Source organism: Rasamsonia byssochlamydoides, assembly GCF_041956645.1.
Source record: "Rasamsonia byssochlamydoides strain NRRL 3658 unplaced genomic scaffold VTN77scaffold_96, whole genome shotgun sequence".
Classification (NCBI taxonomy): domain Eukaryota; kingdom Fungi; phylum Ascomycota; class Eurotiomycetes; order Eurotiales; family Trichocomaceae; genus Rasamsonia; species Rasamsonia byssochlamydoides.
Window position 1 is genome coordinate 78,422 of NW_027192479.1, and position 19,817 is coordinate 98,238.

The following is a 19,817-nucleotide window of genomic DNA, read 5'->3' on the forward strand; positions in this document are numbered from 1 at the left end:
AAGAATAGGCTTGGACGAGAAGTAAATTCGCATACACAAGCCATAGGGTATGTAAGCTGAAGGGATCCATCAGATTGGAGATGGAGATTACGCTTTCACAGTAGCGTCACGTTTCTCGAACTGAATTCGAGAATTGCCGAGAGGCTTCGAGAATAGAGACTGCATACAAAAGGTTAGTCCCAGAAAGCCCCAAGCAAATCAAGGACGAAAGGAATGGTATCTTACCGAGTAGTCTGTTTTGGGAACCCCCTCTACACCAGGAAGATTGCTGAACTTGAACATTCTCACCAGGGCAGCAGTGATAGTACCGAGTTGGACGTACGCAAACTGCTCACCAATACACCGGTGGCGGCCAGCACCGAAGGGAAGGTATGGGCTGCCGGCCCCCTTGCTGACCAAGCCATAACCATAATCAACTTTCTCATCATCTTCTGGGTCCACAGTAGTGTCCCAGCGGTGAGGATCCCACTCCAAAGGATTTGGGAAATGCTCAGCCGATCGCGCAGTGACGCCTGGCGATGAGAGCAGATTATGGGAGGTCGGAATCACATAGGGAGTGCCTTCAACAGGCATCGGGTTCTTCACAGCGCGGATTATTGAATGAATAGGGGCATGCAAACGGAGGGTTTCCTTGATGACCTTCGAGTGAAGATCCAGTTTCTGGAGATCCTCATATGTCAAAGGGGGAAGATCGGAACCAAGCACCCTGAGTTGTTCCTGGTAAAGCTCCTCCGTGATATCAGGCCGGGAAGCGAGACGGAAAACAATCCAAGAGATTGTAGATGAAGAAGAGTGTTGTCCAGCCATCAAAAGAGCAATCATCATATGGGCGATTTCTTCATCAGGGAGTGGTGTTCCATCCTTGTACACACACGACATTAGATTCCAGACCATGTCTTGAGAGTCCTTTTTGCCGCCAGCCTGACGTCGTTCTTTGATAATGTTCATGTATGTTTCGGTCATCTTCTTTTGTGCTCTATCACGCTTGATATTGTGCGGTAGTGGCGCCCACGGGAGCATGAAATTGATGGGAGAAAAACCCATGTCGAGGTCGTGATATAGCTCTGCAAACGTCGAGTCGAACTTGTCTCGAACTTCCTTCCCTTGAAGCGATCGAGAAGCGGTATAGATCGTGATCTCCGCCATAGTCTTACAAACATCGAAGGTTCCTTTTGGCGCTTGAAAAACGCTCGATGACTTGACGAAGGCGTTCACCTCGTCGGTGATAAGCTGGACGTAGGATCGAAGCGCTTCGGAAGTGAGACCAAATTTGACAAACTGTTTCCTTGTTAGCATTCTCCTGAAGACTGCCACCATCATCGCCTACCTTCTTCTGCTCCATGAGCTTGGAATTTGGGCAGTCGTAGACGACATTCTTCCCAAAGACGGGAGTGGTCAGGGGAGAGTAAACTTCCTCAGCACAGACATCTCTCAACTTGCCATTGAGGATGAAGTCATTCCCCTTGGTTCCCAAGTAAACTGTTGTCTTCTTGCCGAGTAAGACGAAGGTGAAGATATCGCCGTACTGTTTAGATGCTCGTCAGCGGCTAATCGCCCTCTTCCCAGCAAAACCCTCCCTAAAAACACGCACCTTTTCACGGCACTCGAAGAAGAATTTGTACGGATCCATGCCATAGCTGATTGTGCTACCGATGAATGGGAACCAGTGGAAGACGACCGGAGGCTCGTTAGGATTCTTGAACAAAAGCTGAGCCAAGACATTGATCACAACCGAAAGCGTGACCAAAGATAACAGTCCGAGCCCAACCAGGACGTATATCGACTGAGCCGAACATTGCTCGCAAATTCTGTCGAGAATGCGAGCGGAAAGACCCATGATGGCAGAAGATAAGGAGAGAGGAACGGTAGAAGAGATGGCAATTGGCGACCGACAGCGTCTCCTGCTGACGCAGGCTTAAACTCGTAACGAGTGACGCCTTGCGGAGGGTGTGGTGTTGTGTTCAAAGAAGCAAACAATAAATTGCGGTCCGTACTGGTGTACGAGTACAGGAGCGTCTGAGAATCCAGAGAAGTGCCAGGTACCAGTGGGCCCACGGGGGTCAGGTACCTAAACCTTAGGGAGTTACCGAGCAGTGCTTAGCCCAGGACAGGCCGTGATTATTGCTCGAACCTTGGTCTTCCGTACTCCGTACACGGTTCTTATTAATATTATCGAATGGGCCAATGGCTCAATTCCTAATTATATAGCTTAGAAAACCGTAATCGTGCACCCCTGAGACCACCATTACGGAGTACGGAGTACTCTGTATTCCGTACGGAGATTACTCTGCAAAGCGCTTTTCCCGGTAGGCCGGTATCACGCCACTCTGACGCGGGTAAAAAAAAAAGCGTTGAATGGCGGCCTGCAAAGTGCCCGTCATGGCTGCAGGGATTACTAACCCAACTCTTCATCACCTCCCACAGAGAAAATAATAATATGGAGTACATTAATGATTGTATATGCAAAGACTGTGACAGCACGCGTATCATCGTCTCTTGATGAATGGACATACAAGTAACCCAATGCTGATAGTCGCTATTATCAGACCTGATGCTTCGGCCTATTAAAAATGTTGAAGGAAACAAGAACTAGATCTGAAGACAATAATAGGATGGTGTTGATTATATGCGGAGAGCGATAACTATGTGCTCCTACTCCATGATTTCTTTCCCCTTTGCGCTGGAACCGTCTCGGACCAGAGCTCTCAAAGTTTGATGGTTTCTACTCTGAAAATCACAAACCAGAAGAATAACTTCGGCGACCAAAGAACCGGGCGCCAATGCCTGTAACAAAGGAATCAATCAAAGATATAGACCAGCATCGACAAAAAAAGGCACCTATTGAATCCGAACCCATGCAAAATGTTTGTTGTACTTTTTTTCCATTGCAATCCATCGACATCTTCAATGCCTCCAGAATGTGTCGCAAGAAAGAAAGTAACACTAGATTATAAGAATTGGGCAGATACGGGAGGTAATTCCCAGTGGAGGAATGCATAGTGGATGCTTGTCATCTGTCGTCCACCCTAGGTAATCTTCACGAGCCTTCAGCCTATATGCAGGCATGTAACACTTGCACCACGTGGAGACTCCATTATGGCATTGAGAAAGCGAAAAGAGATGACCAGTGAGACCGATGAGAAGATGATCACGCAGAGTAGCGTCTGTTGGGAAAGACAGCCTCAAATGAAAGATGATTCACTTCTTCTGGTGGACATTATCTGGCGGGTCGGTCGGCGCATAGCGGCTGGTTGGCTCGTCGTCGAACAAGACCGGATCCCCACGACCTCCCATGTTGATGAATTCTTCGGGAGCGCGGTTGGCGGCTGGTGAAGGTTCACGTTGCTCGCTCCTTTTGGCAGGTTGATTATGAACCCGCGTAGCAGCATTCTTACGAAACACTTTCACTTGTGCATCGTCGTCTTCAACAATCTCGCTGACCGCAACATCGTTGATGCTGCTAAGCAGCGTACGTTCCCGCTCGACCTTGCGTTTAGAAAAGTCCAATTGACCCATCGCTCCAGTCAACCCATCAGTACTATCGGTGACGCTTGGGTACTTGCCGGTTATCCAGGGATGCTCGAGACATTCGTCCACCGTGATCCGTTTAGCAACGTCAACGGTGAGCATTCTATCAATTAAATCCAAGGCCACATCGCCAACTGAATCCCAGTATGGAGACGGGTAATCAAAGCGGCCCATTTTGATCTGTTGAGCCAGAGTGTATGGATTCTCTGGAGTATAGAGCTCGTCTGAGAATGGCGGAAACCCACAGAGGCAAATATACAGCACAACTCCAAGCGACCAAATATCCACAGCTTTTGTGTATCTCCGATGTCGAGACTCCTCGAGAATTTCCGGCGCGACATCTACTTGATTAGCAAATAGGGGGATACTCAAGGGATAAGCTTGGATTGTGACTTACAGCTCGGTGTCCCACATCTGCAGAATTATTCAGTTAGAAATCGAAAGAGAGTGTGCATGTAACAAGGAAAGGGGCGTCTTACAATGTTGTCGTGAAGGAATCCTCCCCAATGATTTTCGCCAGGCCAAAATCCGCCAATTTCACAGTTAAGTTCTTGTCTACGAGAAGGATGTTCTCAGGCTTGATGTCTCGATGGACAATGCCACGGTCATGCTCCTTGGTATTAGCACGGGGTTGTCAAAACGCGGGAACATAAAAGATCCTCACCAGATATTTTAGGCCCTCGAAAAGCTGGATAAAAACCTTACGAGTCTCGCTTTCTGTGAGTTTCTGCTTCTTGACGATGTAATTAAACAGTTCACCTTCCGGTGCAAGCTCAAGCACTAGGTAAGCTCCATCGCGCTCATCAAACGTATCTTTCAGGCATAGGACATTTGGATGGTTAACACTCATCAAAAGAGCAATTTCCTGTTGTAAAGTATCCGTCTGTGATCTCTGAGATTCGCTCTGGCGTCTTTCGAATACCTTGACAGCGTATTTGGTTCCTGTAGCTCGCTCCACGCACAGGTAGACCGTTGCAAAATGACCTTTTCCAAGCTGTTGAAGGATCCGATATTGTTGACGGAACCCGTTTGTGTCCCTGGTCCTCGGGTACCGAAAAACGAATCTGGCCTCGTCGATGATGGTAACTTCATCACCGTCTTCAAGCTCACGATGCTTATTCCGTCCAACAATAGCTTCATTGACGAAAGTCCCATTGCTCGAAAGGTCCTCCAGGATTGCCACTACATCGCCGTTTCTCGTTTCGTTGAATATCAAGCAATGTCGATTGGATACCGTTGGAATGTTGAGAATAAGGTCTACGCTTCATTATCAGCTCAATTCCAACCATAATATTTCCACAGTGTCTTTTCGCCTACCGCATTCGGGGTGACGGCCAATGAGGTAGCCACCAGGAGGAAAGCTTTGCGAGGTTTTTTTGATCTCCGTAGGTTTTCCAGATTTTTGACTGTTTTTAACACTCTTGTTTGCTGGATTGCCATTCCTTCCACTTGTCTCTCCGGGCTCTGTGGGCTCACAACTATTACGTTTCTTCAAGACGAGTGCTTTCCCAAATTTGTCGTCGAGTGAGATTAAATACCCCCAAACCCCCTCCGCAGCCTCATCTTCCACATCATCGGCAAATCCCCGAGGTGGATAGACAAATTGAGAAAGCGCCTGAGTATCACCAGGTTGAGATGAAAAGGTCGGCGGTTGTTCATCAGAAGTTGGAGTATGACCACGTTCCGGCGGTGTCGCTGTCACGTCCTTGTGAATATCCGTGGCGGTGGACTCATGATTGGTTAAAGGAGTCGGAAGATAACTCTTGTTAACAGGAGTAGTAGCTTTTGCCGCAGATTGGGAAGATATTCGCTCTGAGCGTCGCGGTTTCTTTAGATCTTGCGACTGGTTGTCTAGGCTGGCCTGTGGAGCCAAGCTGGTTTAGCTGGGATGAGGCAAAGATAGAACACGAGCCATTCATACCCTACCACGCTTCAATGAGCTTTTCTCATTTCGAGGTGCCATCTTTCTTTTCGCGGGGAGCCGCAAAATCGGTCAGAAACGCGGTAGTGCCGCTGTTCAGCTGAAAGATGACCGCGCCTTGTGCCGAAGGCGAAAACACGACAGTTTAAATCCAGTAATCCTTCTATCTGAGCATTTCCGAACACTGGTGGTAGTTCTTGTGCACTATGAGTGCCAGATGCAATTATTATTATCTATCTACTCAGTACAAGGTTGGCAGAGCAATAATGTAGCGCAGCCTAGTGATGTAGTGCTCCACCTTCCGCACGGCTTAGAACTACCTAAACTGGAAAGTCAGTACAGTCAATAATACCAGTTGTAAATTATTCTTACTATGTACAACAATCCTGTCCGTACCAATCCCTCCACACGACTTCTTCTTGTCCTGTATGTACATACTTCTTGTACTGTACAAGTTGTCTTCAGATATGCTGATGCAGGTCTCACTTCTTGTCTGTGCCAGGGACTTATGGCGTGCAGGCCTTCCTTTATTATTTCTATTTTCTTTCCGGCTTCCTGCCTAGGTACCTGTATTTTTCGCCATGCTTGTATTAGGTAGAATGTATTATCTACTTTCCAGGTGGGCTTCTTACCAGGTATATATTCCCTGCCATATTCTTTGCATAATTCTACCCTACCCATACTAATATTTGTCTCCCACACTAAAGAATATCCCTTGAATATATAATAATTTCTTACCAATATGTACTCTGTAATCCCTTTGTAAATTTACATGTCTATATCCCTTCCAAGGTTGACAATAGGGGCTACCTAGGAGCGCCTAACCCGATCAGACTAGATCGAGGTGTCGCTAAACCGGATGAGGCAACTCACTGCCCCACCCGTTGGTGTATGGAGTACGACTACGGAGTACTCCGTACCTGCCTACCTAGATAGGTACCTAGGTACCTTGATTCTACAGTAATTGTCGTTTGGTGGTACATACAGTGCTCGTGGTTGACTGCCGACAACCAAGCCCATACAGAGGGCCTTCTTTTGTGGTATCGAACCCGAGAGGAGGTGCCTAGAAACTGCAATGGATGCGTAAGCTCAGACCTTTGAATTCCTAAAGTCGCTGTGCTGAACCACGTTGTTGTTCCAGATCCTCCACGGACGTCAGGCGCTCAGCCTTCGAGAAACTCGCGGTGCTTGCGGTCAAGTCGAAGGAATATAACGGGGAACAGGATATTAATCGACTTCTTAAATCATGCAGTCGACCGAAGCTGCAACCCAATGGTTTATTAGACGGTGTCTTCAGGGGTCAGGCCCCGACCTCTCGAGTGCCCATGGTAGGTCTTTCGACAAAATCCGATGGTTCTCTGCTAGCCCTTGATCTATTAGGACTGACCCTAGGGAACAGAGCATTCGAGAGTTGGAAATTTTACTTTCTCTATCCAAGACCTCTCCTACGGTGTCTCATCTTGACCATGCAGTGAGATTGGTTTCGCAACTTTCCGAGTACCTGCCTGAGTCCCATAGCCAGCTCTTCCGCCCCTCTCCGTTCCTGCTTGGTATCAAGCCATCACCATGGGAAGAATTGACCCGCAGCCTGACAACTGCCCTACTTTCGTTGGGGTTGAACCACTCCTCTCTCCAGGAAACAGCGGCGAATGCTGTTACCATATACTTGACAAACTGTGCTCAAGCAGTGAATGCCATAGCTCCTGGGCCCAGTCAGCATACCCGGACAAACGATCACGGTGAGCCAAAAGAGTCGGCAGAGATAATGGCCATCACAGTCTCGTTCGTTGGTTTTTTGGAGGCCTCCGCACATTACACCCACTTCTGGACAGCAGCGGAGAAATTGGACATAATCAAGCGGGTGCAGGGAATATTGTCCGAGGGTTTCCTGGTAGCCGTCGAGACTGCTTCATCTACAATCCGTAACTCGAATGCATCCGATTACGTCTTGCGAGATTGGAGAAGATATTCTAGACGCTACGCAGCTCACGGTCGTCCTCTGGGTGCGATGTTATTACAGCAGGGTTTCATGAGGTTCATTAAGGCGTGCACAAGCACGACAGTCTTCGGGGCGCAGAACTTCAATGAGGAAAGGCTTTTGGACAACTATATGATTGGAGTAGCGGTCCCAAGAGCCAACAACGATGACGCAGAGGGTGTTCTCGTCAAACATTTGGCGAATGTCATTGCGGAGGAAATCCGTCTCCTCGAAGATGGTTCTGATTATCTACAGCTGGGTTCATCTTGGCAGCAGGAGCTGGCTTTCTCTGTGAAAGCTTCGGCTCTCGTTGGCTTTCTCAACTGCGTTATATTGGATGAAGAATCAGCGGATATCGAGTTGCTACTTTCGTGGCTCGAGGACACTCTTGCTGATGCCAATCAGATGGCGAGCTTTGACTTAGCCACCGTGGCTTTGAAGACCGTCGCTAGTATCGCGAGATTATCACCTTCGAACGCTTCAACTCTGAGTCGTTCTTTGTTTAGGTTTATCGTCCAAGGTGGAACGACTGGCCCTGTTGTTTCAGTGGCTGCGCAGTGTCTTGCCCAGGTCTTAAATATTTTGTCTCAAGATTCAGTCATCACGACGCTATATTCGTTGGGAAATGTACTGAGTCCGGCCGCCTCAAGCACTGAGAAGTCCGCTCAGTATCTAGTTGACACTCTTGAAAACGGCGCCAATCCCGGACCCTACGCACACCAGGCCAACGAGAGCATGATCTCCCTTTCTTACAATGGCGAGGAGGAAACCACGGTAACTCACCGCAACGTCATCCACGCCATCGTCACTATTGCTACCAGCTGTAATGATGATAAGATCACTGCATTAGCGCAGTCGATGCTCCTTCAGAAAATTGGGAAAATCAATATCATTGTGGACGCCTGCATCATTCAAGAGACAGCCACTCTGGCACTGAGCAACAGTCTAACCGAGTTTCAGCTGCTTCTCAAGTTTTATACCCGTCTTCATCGAGAAGGGCTTGCCAGGGGCCACAGCATAATCCTTGACGCGGTCCAGAATGCGAGAACGTATCTATCCGTCAGCCTGAAACGAAATTCTTCGCTTTACAGAATTTACCTTGTTCACCTCTTGGAAAGCATTATTAGCAAGGGAGATGTAACCGATCTTGAACATGACCGACAGAAAGATATTGTGCTCTCGCCAGCTGACATTACTCCCCTTCTCAAGCCGCTGGCACTACTGGTCTCCTTGCGAGGTGAGACCATAGGGAATCCTCCCGAAATCTCCGAATATGACGAAGATACTGCTGCTTTATTCCGAGACGCTTGGTTCAATATTGCAGCTCACGGTATATCGCTCAATTCTGATGTTGGCCGACGATATTCCGACGAGCTCCGTGTTCTCGCCGAACACTCGCCCCCATTAGTGCCCGAAAACCGTACCGACGTCCTAGAGAGTGATGTAGAGCTGAACACCATCCTAAGGCGAGGTATGGGACCTCACCGGGTCGCTGAGCAGAAAAAGATGCTCATTAGCGAATTGCCTGACCACGAGTCTGATATCAAACGCCTGAACTATCCAAAAGCCGTCTTTCTGAATGCAAGCTTGCTTATTGAAAGCTTGCGGGCGTCATCTGGAGATTGCACAAAAATCCTAACTTACTTCCTCGACCCAGCGCTGAATACTTCCGAAATGGGCAGTTGTATGGATGCTGTTGCCGATAAGGCTGTCAGCATTTATTTGGACAAAACCTTGTCTGGGAAAAACGAGGAGTTCTCGGCTCCATGTCTGTCAAAGCAGCTGGCTGAGATCTTTGTGGCTTGTTGTCATCGCATAGGTAGGGTGCAAGAGGTTGCTGTCTCTTGTGCGAACAAGATTATTAGTAGATCTCCTTCAGCATTATGTGAAAGACACTCTCTATTCGCCTTGCTGGACCTTCTGACTGTCATGTGGTCATCTTGTCTTGAAGGAGAATTGGATGAGTTTAGTTGGAAATCCACTTTCACCTCCTCCAGAGGTCAGGTTAAAGTTGAATTATCCGACAATTACGAATTCAGAAGACGGACATTGGAATCGTTTCATATCAGAGCCAGAGGTTGGGTGACGACGGTCGTAAATATTGCGCCGTTAGACGTTAAGGGCCTCTTGCAGGTGAGCTCGATCAATGGTGCACTTCTTGAGACGGTGTCGGCTCACTGTGCTGCAGACGTATCTTTCGGAATATGAGGATGACGGGGCCTATGGCCATATTTCATTAGGCCGGTCGTTTGCTCTTGAGATGGCAGCTCTTATTCCTCAGAGTGATCAACGACTGGGTACGCTGGTAGTGCGTAAATCTGCATGTCCGTCTAAACTGACGATTCTTCTTCGTTCCAGGTTCCATCGACAATTATGGCATAGACATCGTCAACTTTGCGTCTGATTTTATTGCGCAGTACACTACGCGCCAAGAATACCGATATTCAGAAGTACCGCCAATGAACGGTCGAGCCAGCATGGCTGACAAGTCCAGTTCGTGTTCCCAATCGATGTGTTGTCATTCCTTCTCTAACAATTGAAACATTACAGGCCTGGAGATCCGCACCACCGCGTCCGACACATCCCGAGCTGTCAAAGATGTAGAAGTGATCTTGGCCCGTCTTTCTGACCAGATATCTACTGGGATCGATGTCTCCACTGACGAACTTCGCGAAGCGTTGCGGAGGGCCGCTGCTTTGCTCTGCAGTGGCAATGATGCTCATCCTTCAATAGTTCACTACCTGGTCGGGATCCCCTTTCAAACATTCACAAAGGAGTCAATAAAATTTGGAATCTCTCTTTGGCTCGGTGTGATCCATGAGAACCCGAGCGCGGAATCAAGAATTCTGGCCGAAGTGGCTGAGGCTTGGGAAAGGACCGTTCAGCGGAAGAAGGGAATATTCGACCCTTCCTTCAAGTAAGTGTAAACCTGAATCAAACAAGAAATGTCACTAGATAATAACCGAGTGCAGTCATCCCGACCCCTTCGTCACGAACATCGAACTTTTACCTACAGATAAAGATTTATTGCTTAGGAAACAGCAAAAGGCTCACAATATTCTTTCCCCGCACTTCCGCATTCTTCAATTCTTCGAAAGCCATTTCAACGCTATCCGGCTAGGCAGTCCGCACTTACAGAGGATATTTTGTCGTGTGATCAGCAGCACTGTCGTAGGCCTGAAGGAAACATGTGGACATCCTCTAGCTAGGGAGGTCCACTTCCACATCATCCTGTTCGGATTAAAAGTTCTCAGGTACTCTACGACTCAAAGCACTATCTCAAAGTGGAAATTGAAAGATCAGATTCTCTCGGCCGCTCTAAGCTGGTTCCGACATCCGCCTAGGTAAGCGAACCTTGCAACGATTGTTGAATATCTTATTAACACAAGCTTATCTTCTAGGTGGTCATTTGGTGGCAACCGACTACAAATGAAGGCTGAAGACAAGGTACTTAATGACGTTGGATCTGCTCTAAAGAGCGTCGCCAGTATAGGCTCTGCCAGTTCGGGGTCGTATAAATCATTGCAGGGAAAGCAAGAGCTGCTACAGACTCTGCTCGAAAATGAGCGGGCGCGTCTGAAAGTGTGGCTCTTCCCGCTTGAACAGGAGAAAAGACACTATATATCGACTTTCGGCAACAAAAATCAACCAGAGGTTAGTAATCCCTCTAGGACCGTCTGGTTTGACACGTCTAATGTATCGACCTTAGGGAATTGCCTCGTTGCTCAGAACTGCATGGGGGGAAAGTGCGAGCTTGGCAATTCAAATCGCAGCTCGGTTCCCATCAGAAAAGATCCGGAACGACGTGCGCTGGTTGCTCCTCAACTTCCCCGAGAAGGCACTGGATGAACCTGAGGGTCTTGAAATTATGTTTGGCTCAGCTTTACCACCGGACATTTCCTTCCAACTGAAGGTTTGTTTTTTTTTTCGACCACCTCTTGGGTGTCTTGTATGCTGACAAGGGTTGACAGTATTTATTATATTGGGCGCCTGTGTCACCCATTGAGGCCCTCACATATTTCTTACCCGCGTATGGCAACCATCCATTCATTTTACAGTACGCAATGAGAGCGTTAGAGAGCCACCCCATCGATGTCAGGTTTTTCTTTGTTCCTCAGCTTGTCCAGGCCTTACGATATGATGCCCTGGGCTACGTGGAGCGATACATTTTCGAGTCCGCGAAGCTCTCCCAATTATTCGCACACCAAGTGATCTGGAACATGAAAGCTAATGCGTACAAGGATGAGGATTCTCAAATTGTAGGGTTTTCAAGGAGTTCCCGCCTATTTTCGTTACTATATTTTGTGGCGCTCGCTAACTGAATTATAGCCTGATCCGATCAAGCCCACATTGGATAACTTTATGGACATGCTGGTGTCGAGTTTTTCGAGCGAGGAACGAGATTTCTATGAGAGAGAATTTTCCTTCTTCAACGAGATCACGGGAATTTCCGGAAAACTGCGGCCGTATATCAAGAAGAGTAAGCCTGAGAAGAAAGCAAAGATCGAAGAAGAATTGCGCAAGATCAAAGTCGAAGTTGGGGTGTATCTGCCCAGTAATCCGGATGGCGTGGTCGTCGGGATTGATCGCAAATCGGGGAAACCGCTGCAGAGCCATGCAAAGGCTCCTTACATGGCCACATTCCGGATCAAGAAGACCAGGCGTAAAGCTGATGATTTTGTGGACAAGCCCAAGACAGCAAACCCGAGGACACAAGATAGCACGGCTGATTCCACAGTCCAGGCGTCAGCGGATCAGGGCCAGGAGACGTATGAAGTCTGGCAGTCCGCCATATTCAAGGTTGGTGACGATTGTCGGCAAGATGTGCTCGCTCTGCAGATGATCGCGGCCTTTCGAAGTATTTTTGCCAATGTGGGACTCGACGTGTGGGTGTTCCCATACCGTGTCACTGCTACAGCACCTGGCTGCGGAGTCATTGATGTCCTCCCCAATTCGATCTCTCGTGACATGCTTGGTCGCGAAGCTGTGAACGGGCTGTATGATTACTTCGTTTCCAAGTATGGAGGAGAAGAATCTACGAGATTCCAGGAGGCGCGAACCAACTTTATTAAGAGCATGGCCTCTTACTCGGTCATCTCTTATCTTCTGCAGTTTAAAGATCGACACAACGGCAACATCATGATCGATGATGCCGGCCACATCATCCACATCGACTTTGGGTTCTGCTTCGATATCGCTCCAGGAGGGGTTCGCTTTGAACGGGCTCCTTTCAAGCTGACCTCGGAGATGGTGGCGGTCATGGGTGGTGGGCAATACATGGCTGGAGGCGGAGCCTCCAGCACCGGAATCCATCTCCCCGGCACTCATAGTCATGACCCCACAACCACACAGCCATACCGGTGGTTTGAGTCGCTTACCGTCAAAGCGTTCTTGGCCTCACGTCCGCATGCGACGAAGCTGTCGCATATCGTGACGATGATGATCGACAGTGGCTTGCCCTGTTTCAAACCCGACACTCTGAAGAACTTCCGCGACCGATTTGTGCTCGACAAGACCGAGAGAGAGGCGGCAGATTACATGCGAGAGCTAATTCGCAAGAGCTACCTCAGCTTCTCTACCAAAGGATACGATCAATTCCAGCTGCTGACAAATGGTATCCCTTACTGATCAGCAGCGCGGCAAAACAAAGGAGGAGTGCAACCACTGCTACGATCGTGTTCTTACGTTCAGCCGGGCGATTACCCAGGGAGTCATACAGCGCATCGCAGATTCTGTATCTCACTTGAGATGAATAGCATGCGCATGGAATGCAGATCAAAACGACAGGTCTCTTGCCCTGATGGAATTCCCTTGTCGTCTGTTAATAATTAGTATATGTAGAAGCTAGTAATTAGACATAATCTCGATTATAGTCAGTTTGCTGTCGAAGTCTCCTGTTTTCTCTTCGCCTTGTCACTAAATGAGACTGGGCACACTATTTATTTTCTTTTCTTTTCCTTTGGCCCTGGGAATTGTACCTCTTTTCAGATCTCATAGTAGCCTTCGGGTTGAACTCGGAACGGTAGTGAGCTCAGTCCTATCATACTATGACCAACAGAAGTCGGATTCTGCACGGAGGACAGAGACGGGAGCAACAAGAAAATACCTAGGCATGGGGTACGTTGGGTAGCGGGATCTGCTTTCTGATCCTCGAGACTCCCGATATTATGAAGAATATCTTGTTTCCCGAGCCTCGGCATGCCGACTTGTTTCCAGCTGTGACGTCAATACGCGGCAACTTGCAGGACCCGACCACATAATCGCAACGACTCTGCTTTTCCCTATAAGGACAGTGTGACAGAACACCACTTTGTCAGTATATCTTATGCGGAATGTTCCCGAGGATAGGGTTTGAGGAAGGAGGGGTGAGAAAATGATGGATCTCCATCGTTTGGCTTGTCAGCGAGCTACTGTACATTGCAATGCCATCGAGCAGCCAAAATAGCTGGACTGGACTGAAAACTTCATCCGGTGCAACCAGGATGTATAGCACCAGGATCGGGTTGACATGCTCTGGGATGGAGTATCGTTCTTGCGCTGTGTCCTGAGTAGCCTTTCCAATGAGGCAATGATGTCTGTCCCATCACAATCCATCGCCACTTTTTGCCTTCAATTTGCTCATGTTGCTGTTTCCTGGATACTCACAATATGGCCGCCGCCGAACCAGCTGTCGTCACCGGTTCCAAGACGGTTGGTGAACGACACTCGCCCCCTATGATCACAGAGCCAACGTATAGAACCTGTCTCGGCCTCTTCTCTAGTTGTCCCTTTCGCCGCTTCTCGACGCACGTTGAAAGGAAGCAGCAGACCATACTACAATTTTCGTAGCGTTTGACGAGCTTGTCGTAGTACCTATCTCATACCCTATCTGATTTTCCCCCGCTTCCGCGGCCTTCTCTCGCAATGACAGATCGTGAGAAGATCGCGGGAGCGTACGATGATTCTCCCGTTCCTTCCTGGACATGGCGATCGCTAGCATTGGGGGCTTTCGCCTCAATAGGAGGGATGGTTTTTGGCTATGACACGGGTCAAATATCTGGATTCCAAGGCATGAATAATTACCTTTATATGTTTGGTCAACGCCATCCCGATGGACATTATGCTTTCAGCAATGTTCGGTCGGGGTTGATTGTTGGTCTGGTGGGTTTTTGCTCTCTTCTCAAAGAAGCCCCTGGCGCATTGATGCGATTGTGGTTCAGTTCCTCGTACTGATGCAAGATATTCTTTACCAGTTGTCGATTGGCACCCTCATTGGATCGCTATTGGCCGCTCCTCTGGCCGACCGTGTCGGTCGCAAGCTGTCCATCTCATTCTGGTGTGCGATTCTCTGCGTTGGGATCATCGTCCAGATCTCGTCGTCGAAGGGAAAATGGTATCAGGTTATGATTGGCCGTCTGATCACTGGTTTGGGGGTGGGTGCGTGTTCCCTGCTTATTCCCATGTACCAGGTGAGTATCAGGGGAGAAGGATGATAACGAAGATCGCAGCTTGGAGCTAACATCATGGACTAGGGAGAGTGTGCTCCTCGACATATACGCGGGGCGATGATCTGGTAAGTGTAACTCGATTCCTCATCGGCAAAAATCAGGAGGTTCTAACACAGGTGTTCAGCTCATACCAGCTATTCGTCACACTGGGAATCTTCGTCGCATATTGCATCAACTATGGCACGGAGGGCATCCAGAACAGTGCCTCTTGGCGTATTCCCCTGGGGATCACCTTCCTCTGGCCGTCGTTTCTGGGAGTTGGGATCTTACTTTTCCCCGAAAGCCCTCGCTACGATTTCCGGCATGGGCATGTTGAGAAGGCGAGGCGTACAATGGCCAAGCTTCATGGAGTACATGAGAACCATCGGGCCATCATGCGAGAGCTCGAGGAAGTCAAAGTGCAACATGATGCAGAGTTGTCCACCAAGGACGAGCCGTGGTACGAAATATTCCGGGCTCCTCGGATGCGATACAGGATCGTCCTGGGAATGGCGCTTCAGGCCCTGCAACAGTTGACGGGAGCAAATTACTTCTTTTACTACGGCACCACGACGTTCAGAGGCGCGGGCATCAGCAACAGTTATATCACGCAGATGATTCTTGGGGCCGTCAACTTCGGCACTACCTTCGGTGGCCTTTATGTCGTCGAACATTTTGGTCGCCGAAAGTCGCTCATCGCCGGGGGTATTGTCATGTTTGTCTGTTTCATGGTCTATGCCTCAGTCGGGCATTTTGCGCTTAATGTCAACAACCCTCCCTCAACTCCTGGAGCCGGTAAAGCCATGGTAGTGTTTGCTTGTTTGTTCATTACCGCATTTGCCATGACATGGGGGCCGATGATCTGGGCTATCGTCGCCGAGCTCTACCCATCCCGGTACCGAGCCCGGGCCATGGCGTTGGCGACCGCGTCCAACTGGTTGTGGAACTTCCTGATCAGTTTCTTCACCCCATTTATCGCCGGAGATATCAATTTCGCTTATGGATATGTCTTCGCGGGCTGTCTCTTCGTAGGAATCGTCGTCGTCTACTTCTGCGTCTTGGAGTCGAAGGACAAGACCCTCGAGGAGATCGATATGATGTATGTCTTGCACGTCAAACCGTGGAAGAGCAGCAAGTGGGTACCCCCTCCTTCTTCTGCCGACGATGATCGCTACGTTCGCGACAAGATCGTGACGACAGAGCAGATTCAAGACCGTCATCGAGCAGCCAGCAACAATAAGGAGCAGCTCAGAAGGATCGATGGTGGACTCGAGACCGAGAGTGCTCATGTTGAGAATCTGTAATTCTCCTGCCACTAACTTCATCCTCTTTCTTTGTAGATAGAAGGCCTAGAGACGATATATTTCTATAGAAATAGGTATATATGTATGGTATGTGAACAAAAACAAATTATTCTTGCCACAGCTTTTAAGGATCGCCCGGCTGGCCCATCTTTCAGTGATTTCAAATAATCATTATAAGACAGGAGTAGTAGTTCTTCCTCTTTAGAGAACAGAGAGCCAAGTTGAAGTAAGTTAGTTACATTAGACGTATTATGGCTCGACTGGAGGAGATGTTAAAGATTATATTACACATACAACCCTTACGGGTCTCGCTTCGCTCGACTGATTTGAACTTTGAAGACAAAAATACCTGTTCTATGTGCCTAGGACTTTTGGCCCCAGGCCTAGGTTCTATATATACCTACTATATAAGTAGTTTTTTTTTTAAATCATCTACTTCCTAGGCAGGCTCTCTACCCATTCCTTATGATATTCTCTTCACCATATTTTTTTGTATTAGGCAGTATTTATTATCCACTTTTCAGGTGGGCTCCCTACCTATATTCCTTGCTACATATTCTTCTTGCTATATCCCTTAGTGATATATTTGTCTCCATTACTAACGTAATTCCCAAGCGACCCGGCCACCCCATCCGCATCCGCGAATACTATATAGAATTTGAAGCTTTATTATCCACATAAAACGTCAATTAATTACAAAATTAAGAATTAGAGCCATTAGGGTATTGGGTCCTTATATGGCCTATAGTATTACAGTCGCTGCACCTCGGTGGCAGGCGCGTATGAGGTGTGGAAGCCGCCTCTGCGGCTGGAGCGGTTATACCCTCTGGCACCTGATTTTGATCCAGAATTCAACTTTGTATGAGATCCTGAGCTTCCTGAACTGAAAGACCTCCCATATAAGATAGCTGATTGGTTGATTACTTGCACTTTTGCTTTTGCTTCTCATTTATAGCATATAAATCCTGATTTTCTTTTACAAAAAGTACTGTGAAGGGCCAAAGCCTTGCTGTCTAGAAACTAGGAGCTCATAAAAAGGATTCGCTGGGGAAGGAAGAAAGGAAGGAAGAGAGAGAAAGGCACGAGAGTTATATCAACAGGAGTCATGTGATGAACAACAAATGCACCAATCAGAAAACGAGAGCAAAGCTGAGTCAGCAATATGGGCTTAGCCCGCAACAATACCCCCCCTCCTTACCATGGATTCCCTCAGTGTGATGATTGTAAGTTAGACTGTCAATTCGACTGTTGGGTCTCGGTATCCCCCTGGCGGTGAGCCTTCCTGACCTCCCAAACGTCAAGGGCAACTGTATCTTCCATATTCTTTGCTGCAGTCCATGTTGGTTGCTGATAACCTTCCCATTTGACCAGATATTAGTGACGGTATCCTCGTCCCCAACGTTGATGACATTCATCAAGGATTTCCTCGACCAAAAACTCCTCTTCATCATTGTCATTTCCTAGTATCGCAGGGGGCTGTGGATCAGTTCGGATCTGACTAGGGAGTGGGTTGTTATTTGCAGGCCATAGGAGGCTTATATGAAAAATAGGGTGGATTCCTGGTGGAGTATCAAGCCGGTAGGCATGAGAGCTAATCTTCTCCAATACTGTATACTTCGCATGGCGGGCATCAAGCTTCTTAGATGGCCGATCAGTGCAAATATTCCGAAGGTCTAACCAGACCTTGTCTCCTATTTTATAGTTGGTTGCAGGGTCTCACTGGCAATTTGCATAATCTTCCTGTGCCTGTTGAGCTGCTGCCATTGCAGTGTGAGCAAGTTCAAGGGCTCCCTTTAGTTTTGCAACAATTGCCTCTGCACGTTAGGCTGGTGTCTTTGGGTCAATAACGCGAGGCTCCTTCTCTAGCTCTAGCGGTTCAACATGGTATCCATGGTTAAGGAAGAAGGGGCTGATTCCCATTAATGCTGAATCCCGGTTATTAAGTGCCAGCATGGCCATTGGACATAAGAAGGCCCAGTCATCTTGAGTATAGTTAACAAAGAATCATAAATAGGTCTTAATTGTCTTATTCATGTGCTCTGTTGAGCCATTAGTTTCTGGGTAAAAAGCTATTGATAGTCAACATATGATCTTAAGTAGTTAACAGAGGCATTCCCAGAATTCCCTAACAAATTCAGCTTCGCTCTCGTCTTCTGATTGGTCCATTTGTTGTTCATCACATGACTCCTGTTGATACAGCTCGCGTGCCTTTCTCTCTCTTCCTTCCTTTCTTCCTTCCCCAGCGAATCCTTTTTATGAGCTCCTAGTTTCTAGACAGCAAGGCTTTGGCCCATCACACATATAGATGATTATCAATCCATGTTGCTATTTCTATCAGCTTTGTAAGTGTCTTTGGTCAATTGATTTGTGCCAATTTGTCTTTAATTTCATCTTTTAATCTGTCTCAAAAGATTGCCATATAAGCCCTATCATCCTAATCCAAGTATGAGATGATTTGCTGAAATTCCAATACATAGGCCATGACTAATCCTTATTATTGTAGTTATTTTAGTCATTATTCTGCTGTTTGCACTTTATTAATGTCTCTAAAAAAGGTCTCCAATTCTTTCTTAAAAGTCTTATAACTGCTGAAAATTTCCTTAGTCTTTTTATCCTGATCCTTTGGTTCATAGTTATTGAAGTCTCAAAGAATGGGTTCAAACCAATTAAATGCTGCACCCTTGAGGTATATTGCAGCAAAGGTAACCTTGTCTGTGTAACAAACCCAAATCCCATTAGCTAGTAGGTTTATCTAGAAGCTATGAGGCAGTTCAGAACGAAGAGACTAAGCTGGGGGAGAAAGAAGCTATCTACGAGGTCCAGCGAGATATCTCACGGATTCTGCCGGCCATATGCCTCACCGCCTAGTGCACCGCCTATTTCGGACCGTCACAGTCTGCCTCATCTCTGAAGAGGTCTTTATTTAACTGAATATATAGGTTGACTTAGGTGAGGAAGCTCTATAACTTCAATTAAGTTCCATTAAAATAATCCAGTTTAGCAAGTTTGAGGCTTTGCTTCTGTTCTCTCTCCCTGACTCTAGATTAGCTATCTGCTCTTGGAGTTGACTTACCATAGCCATGAGTTCTCCATTAGTAGGTGGTGGTGGCTCTTACTGAGCTGTCAGTTACTGTGCTCTGTTGCTTGAAGTGGTTGGTTGGTGGATAGTACTTGATCCTTTGGTAACCAGGGTCAAGACAGTGCTCAATTTGTTACATACTGGGTCCAACCATAGTTGCAGATACTTCTGTTGGTGGTTAGGGAAGGATCAAGCAAACCAAGCAGGTTCTTTACTTCAGTCAAACAGACTATAGACTGAATAGGTCTTATACTGAACAGGCAAAATAATAACAACAATAATAAGGGTCACTGGCTAACTGCTAAATAATAGATAAGATAAGTATAACTAGGTTAGAGGCAATGCCTACTAAAGCTATACTAAAGTATACTAGTAGTAGTAAGATATCTTACTGACCCTTTAAGTATCTTAATAAATAAGTTATATTAAGTATAATTAAAGGAAAGACTAGATATATAAGATTGATCTGTTACGCGCTGGGTCCAACCGTAGTCGCAGATACTCAGATTGGTGGTCAGGGAAGGATCAAGCGAACCGAACA

At 47.4% G+C, this 19,817-nt stretch overlaps 4 protein-coding genes across 4 annotated transcripts; 2 read left to right on the forward strand and 2 right to left on the reverse strand.

Annotated features, from left to right (window-relative positions):
- Positions 1 to 87: 87 nt before the first annotated feature.
- Positions 88 to 1,837, reverse strand: VTN77DRAFT_9837 (uncharacterized protein; the record flags this gene model as incomplete). The annotated part of the gene is made up of 4 exons (XM_069426487.1): positions 88 to 159; positions 226 to 1,278; positions 1,328 to 1,525; positions 1,592 to 1,837. 4 exons carry the CDS (start codon positions 1,835 to 1,837, stop codon positions 88 to 90), a joined length of 1,569 nt encoding a protein of 522 aa, XP_069273610.1.
- Positions 1,838 to 3,198: 1,361 nt separating this feature from the next.
- VTN77DRAFT_9838 (uncharacterized protein) lies at positions 3,199 to 5,491 on the reverse strand (the record flags this gene model as incomplete). Its single annotated transcript, XM_069426488.1, has 6 exons — positions 3,199 to 3,869; positions 3,926 to 3,942; positions 4,008 to 4,138; positions 4,193 to 4,785; positions 4,846 to 5,389; positions 5,450 to 5,491. The coding sequence occupies 6 exons, from the start codon at positions 5,489 to 5,491 to the stop codon at positions 3,199 to 3,201; spliced, it is 1,998 nt and encodes a 665-aa protein (XP_069273611.1).
- Positions 5,492 to 6,524: 1,033 nt separating this feature from the next.
- VTN77DRAFT_9839 (uncharacterized protein) lies at positions 6,525 to 13,055 on the forward strand (the record flags this gene model as incomplete). Its single annotated transcript, XM_069426489.1, has 11 exons — positions 6,525 to 6,532; positions 6,591 to 6,777; positions 6,849 to 9,560; positions 9,616 to 9,724; positions 9,786 to 9,920; positions 9,978 to 10,344; positions 10,400 to 10,771; positions 10,829 to 11,081; positions 11,137 to 11,340; positions 11,399 to 11,686; positions 11,757 to 13,055. 11 exons carry the CDS (start codon positions 6,525 to 6,527, stop codon positions 13,053 to 13,055), a joined length of 5,934 nt encoding a protein of 1,977 aa, XP_069273612.1.
- Positions 13,056 to 15,246: 2,191 nt separating this feature from the next.
- Positions 15,247 to 16,197, forward strand: VTN77DRAFT_9840 (uncharacterized protein; the record flags this gene model as incomplete). The annotated part of the gene is made up of 1 exon (XM_069426491.1): positions 15,247 to 16,197. One exon carries the CDS (start codon positions 15,247 to 15,249, stop codon positions 16,195 to 16,197), a length of 951 nt encoding a protein of 316 aa, XP_069273613.1.
- Between the last annotated feature and the right edge of the window lie 3,620 nt (positions 16,198 to 19,817).